The sequence below is a fragment of the Dasypus novemcinctus genome, chromosome 26 (assembly GCF_030445035.2).
Source record: "Dasypus novemcinctus isolate mDasNov1 chromosome 26, mDasNov1.1.hap2, whole genome shotgun sequence".
NCBI lineage: Eukaryota > Metazoa > Chordata > Mammalia > Cingulata > Dasypodidae > Dasypus > Dasypus novemcinctus.
The window spans coordinates 625,140-631,139 of NC_080698.1; the positions used below are offsets into that span (position 1 = coordinate 625,140).

The window sequence follows — 6,000 nt, forward strand, 5'->3', positions numbered from 1 at the left end:
ATCCACAAAAAGACTTACTCAGAAATGTCCATTGAAACATTATTCAAAAGAACCAAAGTCTGGAAACAGCCCAAATGTCCATCAAAAAGCAAGAGCAAATGGGAAAACAAATTGTGATAGCTCTGTCCAATGAACCCCATCCAGTAATAAAAAGGAAAAGACCGCGTGACACAGTGGACGCCTTGCAAACAGCATGCCGCGTGGAAGCGCCAGACACAAAAGCCTGCACGCTCCGTGGTCTCACCTGCGTGGAATGCTAGAAAAGACGAAACTACTTACAGGGACCGAGGGCAGAGCAGTGTTTGCCTGGGACTGGGGATGGGGCCAGGACTGACTGCAAAGGGGCACGAGGCCGCTCTTGGGGATGACGGAAATGTTCTGCATGTTGACTGCGGTGGTTTTTGAACCTCAAGAAACGGTCTTACTGTTTACTCAATTTTTTATTCAGAATATTTCTGAAAGGTTAAAGCACTGAATATCTTAAACTAGAAAAACTGGGACGACATATAAGAGAATATCAAAATATAAAACTTTCTAAGTTAAAAAAAATTAACGCGTATGTATGAAAAGCCAGTTGAAATTGACAGGCAAAAAGTTAACTGTTGGAAACTGAGGCACAGTGGCCTCTCAAGGAGAGACGTGCTGTCTCCGAGCTAGTGCTGTCTCCACCGCTATGCTTGCAACCTAAGGAATGCGGTAATTAAGAGTTCCCGGCAAATGGGATGGAGCTGTTAACGGCTGACAGAAAAGGTGAGCACATACCCTTTGTAGTGAATAGAACACTTAGACTTTGTACCTTGAGATAAGATTTTTTGAGTTCCTTAGAGTTCCTTAGTAGTGCTAATAGTTAACTGCCTGTTGCTGCTCTCATGTAGACTGGGGTATAGAGAGCCCCTCGTAAACAATGTTGTCTGATGAGTCTCTACTCGCAGACACCCGGATCCCAGCTCTCTGGTACTTTTTCTCTCACTCGTTATTGCTCTTTGTTTCCTTCTCCCTTTTTTTCTTTCTTTCATTCCTGATACCCTTCAGGTCCAAATCTCCAACAGTTAACATTTTAATTATTCAAAGAACTCACACAAACTGACCAGAAAAGAAACGAAATCATTAAGGCTAATAAATGGTAAACATATAAACACAAGTTTCAAAAATGAAAAATGTCAATGTCCAATTCAACTAGAAATTACTTTTAACTCAATAAGTTAGTAAGAAAAAAGTGTATTTCTGGCAAGAATGTCAGATGACTGATTAGTAGAATACACTGTTGATGGAAGAGTAAATTGATACAAACTTTTTGAAAATAAATTAAAATATTTATACCTTTTGACCTAGCAAACCCATTTCTAAGACTTCTTTCTAAGAAAATAATTTTTAAGCTTTATGCAAAAAGATGCTTATTGAAATGTAATTTGTAGTAGTAAAATTGTGGTTTACCCAATAAAATATTATGTAGCCATCAAAGTAGATTCCTACAAAGTTTATGTAAGCTGTTAAAAGCTGGACATAAAATCATATATGTGCTGCCAGTACAGCATAATTTTTAAGTGGTAATAATTTTTGAAATAATTGTAGTAATTTTTAAATGGCAATATTTTTAAAATAGTAATTTGTACAACTATAAAGAAATATACAAAAATAAAACTGACTGCCAGCATTTGTGCTGGGGAATTGGGACCATGGACGACCGTCCCTTTCTCTCTCGGCTCTTCCGTGTAACCGAGGCTCTCTCAGGGCGCCGCCCTGGGCCGGGACCAGGGAGGGAAGGCAGCGCACTCACTCGGCGGGGCCCAGGTCTCTGGGGCTGTCCTTGGCGGAAGTCGCGGCCATGAGCGCGCAGTTGATGACCACCGTGCAGATGATGGACATGCTGAACAAGGTGCCGCAGTCAAGGCACAAGCAGCCGGCAGGACAGCCCGCAGCGGCCTCCCGGGGCCTGTCCCCGAGCGGAGCCTGGCCTGGAGGCCACCAGCCCCTCCCGTAAGTCCCACTGACCCACCGTCCACCCGTGCAGGACAGAGCTCCAGGGCCCGCCGCCCTGGGCGAGCCCCCGCCCTGGCCAGTGCCGCCTCCGACCCGTCCTCTGTGGTCAGCCTCGACAGGAAGCCACCCTCGGGCTCGGTTCTAGGGAGTCGGACCTAAGTGGTTCTTGGCTCTTTCTCCTCGAAAGCTCCAGGAGTCCAGCCCACAAGCCCCCTGGGCCCTGTGCCTGCTCAGCCTGCCTGCCCAGACCCCAGCGTCTCTCTCCCCACTGCTGCTCTCAGCGCCCCCGGATTTGCAGACTCACTCCCCTGGGGGCACCTGGCGCTGCTCAGGGGGCCTGGATTCAGGAAGAACGAGAGGAAGGATATGAGTGGACGGAGATTCTAACGGCTAAGCTTCTGATGGGATTGAAAGGCCCGAAGAGGAACAGGGCGCGCTTGGCACTGAAGCGGTGGATTACTCTCTTTTGGTTCAGCACCATAAATATCTGCAAAAAAAAACCCAACACAGAACACCACACCCAGCAGGGTTACACGCGGTGACAGAGCAGTACTTAACAGGAGGCCTTTAAAACGCCGGGGGCACCGCTGCTGGGGTGAGGCGTGGCCAGTTACGGGAATCCTGGGGCGCCTCGGGGCCCCCAGACCAGGGCTGGGCCGTCGACTCTCTGCCAGATGGGATGCTCAGCGATGGAAAGCACGGGCTCTACAAACACAGAAGGTAAACTAACGGGGGCCTGCAAAACCCTCAGAACGTTCTGCATCCTCCGTGGCAGATACCTGTGGAGACAAGGATCAGAAGAGAGGCCGACAGGAGCAGGGCTGAACAGTCACACTCAGATTCTTTTAAGTTATTTTGATTACTAATAAATCTTTGTCGTGACTCCTAGACGAGCCTGGGGCCTACAGAGCCCACAGCGTTACCTCTGTCTGCAGCTCCAGGGAGAAGTCGAACCTCGAGGACGTCACCGCTCCTGGGCGCCTGCTCTGCTCCCCCTGAGCGCAGGGCCAGGCTGCCAGGCTCCCACCCGAGAGGGCACTTGGAAATGCGCGGGGGGGTCTGGGGTCTCACAATGCCTTGGGCCCCCTGGCCTTGGCCAAATGGTGTGTTTCCCACCCAAAGTGCCCAGCTGGGTCCCACTGAGGGCCCCTGAACCTGTGCCCACCCCTCCCAGCACGACGGCCAGGAGTGACGCACCCCTGGTCAACAGCTCACCACTGCCTGGTCCACCCCAGACCTCTCTCCTCCCACTTAACTCAGGGTGTCCTCATGTCTCCAGAGCCATCTGCACAGACTGAGGGCCATTCCCTCCCCGGCTCCGTCCTCCTTTGCTGTGCAGAAAGCGCCCCTGACCACATGACCCAGCAGTGAGCACTGCCCGGCCACTGCCGACCACCAGCCTCCCGTTAGTGCCTTGCTGCGCTCACCGCTCCGTGGCCAGGTGGCTGGGGACAGCAGGAGCTAAACTGTTTCCCTTTGCCCCTTAACAAAGGAAACAGATTACATGGTTCTTTAAAAGCTATGCGCCCAGAAGTCCAAGACTTCTTTGGGAATTCTGTGCTCTTCCTTTGGAGAGACAACTTTAGGGCAGTGAAAAAACCCTTCTTTGAGGTGGGTCACCCAGATAAGTAAGTGGCATGGTAGAGTGCTGCTTCTGTGCCCTTTGATTTTGATATTTCACTAAAGCCTCTACTGACTGCTTTCAATATTTTAACTAATGACGTATTTAATGACATTTGCCAGGGCTTTAGTGAGTAAAATGATATGTACCAGCTCCTGCTGCCTCTTTGCTGACACATCTCCATCTGTTTTCCCTGAAGCTCTCTCTGAAATGGCAGCTTCTGAAAAGAGCAAGTGTGTAGAAAGTCCTTGGGCTTGAGCCCCCGCGCTGCCCCTCACTGGCTGCCCGGCCCGGCCTGAGCCGTGTCGTCTGTCTGGGCTGCGGCATCCTCGTCTGTGCAGTGCTGATGAGACCCACCCACACCCCAAGAATGCTGAGAGCACCCTGTGAGAGCGTGACTGCGTGGAGCCCTGGGATTCTACCTGAAGGGACACCTGCTGAGAGAGACGGTCCTGAGCAGCTGCAGGCCGGAGCTGAGCCTGCCCTCCCAGGTCTGTCCACGGCATCCCCGCTGCTGCCTGGCTCCCCGGCCTCCCAAGCAGCCTGAGGCCGAGAGAAGCATCCGGCTGTCAACCCACCTCCAACAACTGTGCCTCCAAGAAGCCCTGGGAATTCTGGGGCACCAGGAAAAGGGAAAATATTGGACTGCTTCTGCTCCTTCCCTTGGCCCGCTTGTCCTTCCCACTGCTTCTGCTCCTTCCCTTGGCCCGCTTGTCCTTCCCACTTACGCCTCACCTTCCTCTCCACACAGGCTCCCGTTTGTTCCAGTGACCCTACGTCCAGCTCACTTTAAGGAGTCCGAGCCAGACAGCCTTTCTCTGAGGTCAGTTTTCGTGGGTACCAACAAGGAATGCTCTAATTTCTAGGGCCTCCTGCAAGCTCCCCAGCCTCAGTCTGGCAAGGTGGGATCTTCGTGCCCTGAAGGGATCTCACAGGGAGATGACGGCAAGCTCTTCCCAGCCTTTCCTGAGGGGCATGGGCTGTAGAGGACTGTCCTCACGGCTCCAGGCTTTCGAGCAGCTTCCAGAGGGGCCCAGAGCTCACATTTCCTTGCTAAGGGAACTAACTCTTCAAGGGCCACACAGGGACTTTTCCTAGGATTTCCCTGAAAGAACCGCATCCAGGTAGATAAAACAGCAAGCTTAGGGCATATTTACACGGAATTTACATATAATCTACATGTGCCCACTTGGCTACCATTTTCTTAGACTTCATTTATTGAGCTCCTATTATGTGGCAAAAGTTTTAGTCTAGGACCTTGACCTTGATTATCTTATTTAACAGCCTGGGGGCCAATTGTCCAAGAGTTTTCAAGATAAAATGTTGCTGAAATGGTCTTTCCTGGGCAAATATTAATATTTTGTATCAGTATAATGCTTTACAATTTATAAGGTGCCTCTTTGCATGCCTCTTCTGTATGGTAGGGAAAGCAGGCATTCCATTTTACAGATTGGGCAAGTGAGGATTAGGGAAGCGATTTACCCAAAGTCTAGGCCAATCACTTGAAATGACCGATGCCCCAACCTTTCTGAGTGCTGGTCCAGTTCTCTTTCCAGAGACCCTTTTGTGCTTCTCTTTTCTTCTGTTACCCTTTTGATTACTCCTCGTTCCCATCTCCTTCCCCAAGGCATATACTACAAAGAAGAAATGGGGCTGGGAGGGATTCTCAAGAATTTGAAGGGAACAGAGTGTGGTAGCAAAGGAGATGTAGGGCCTGCCTCCTGCAAACCCCAAGATTAATGTTTAGAAAACATTACAATTACAACCAAAAGGTCAGGACCCTCCAGCCTCCCACACAGGAATACCTTGTGATTTTTGTAGAACGGGTCCACGTCTTCCAGGGGCTTTGCTATGAACTCGCTGGGAATGTCGCCGTAGAGCTTGGGCAGTCTCCTGGAAACCTTTAGGTCAAGCTGAGGTCGAGATGGGGTTTCTGCAGCTGTCTGGTCTTTGGCCTGGTCTTTGGACTTCTTTTTCTTTTTCTCCTTTTGGATGGCAAGACGTTTTTCAATGGCGGCCAGAGAGTCAGCAGTGAAAGGGCGGAAATTCTGTGCACCTGGGAAGATCACTTGGTAGCACCTGTCAGCCATCTTCACCCTTGGGAAAGAGGTGAACAGCAGATCCTGAGGAGCTGGGAAGGTAGAAATAATGCAGCCTGCCCTGGGATTCCACTCTCAGAGGATGGGTGGCTCCAAGGGCTGAGGTCGAGTGGAAGGGCAAAGGAGCTCGGTGGCTGTGGGCCTCATCAGAAGCTACCACTGTGGATAGGAAGACAAAAGCAGGGCATAATTCCTGAATGGTGGGGGGAGAGGTGGGCGGTTGATTTCAGGAACAATCTAGCAGAATCGCAGTCTCTAAAATGGATACTCAAGTATCAAGCAAGACGATAAGGCTGATCC

The 6,000-nt window shown here is 50.5% G+C and overlaps 1 protein-coding gene across 1 annotated transcript in view; it reads right to left on the reverse strand.

Moving 5' to 3' along the window:
• SCN11A (sodium voltage-gated channel alpha subunit 11) overlaps positions 1-5,691 on the reverse strand; it is a 118,674-nt gene extending 112,983 nt beyond the window's left edge. The window contains exons 1-3 of the mRNA XM_071212271.1: positions 5,407-5,691; positions 2,349-2,467; positions 1,778-1,876 (exon numbers count right to left, since the gene is read on the reverse strand). Coding sequence (XP_071068372.1) covers positions 1,778-1,876; positions 2,349-2,467; positions 5,407-5,691 — 503 coding nt within the window. The remainder of the gene's footprint in view (positions 1-1,777; positions 1,877-2,348; positions 2,468-5,406) is intronic.
• Between the last annotated feature and the right edge of the window lie 309 nt (positions 5,692-6,000).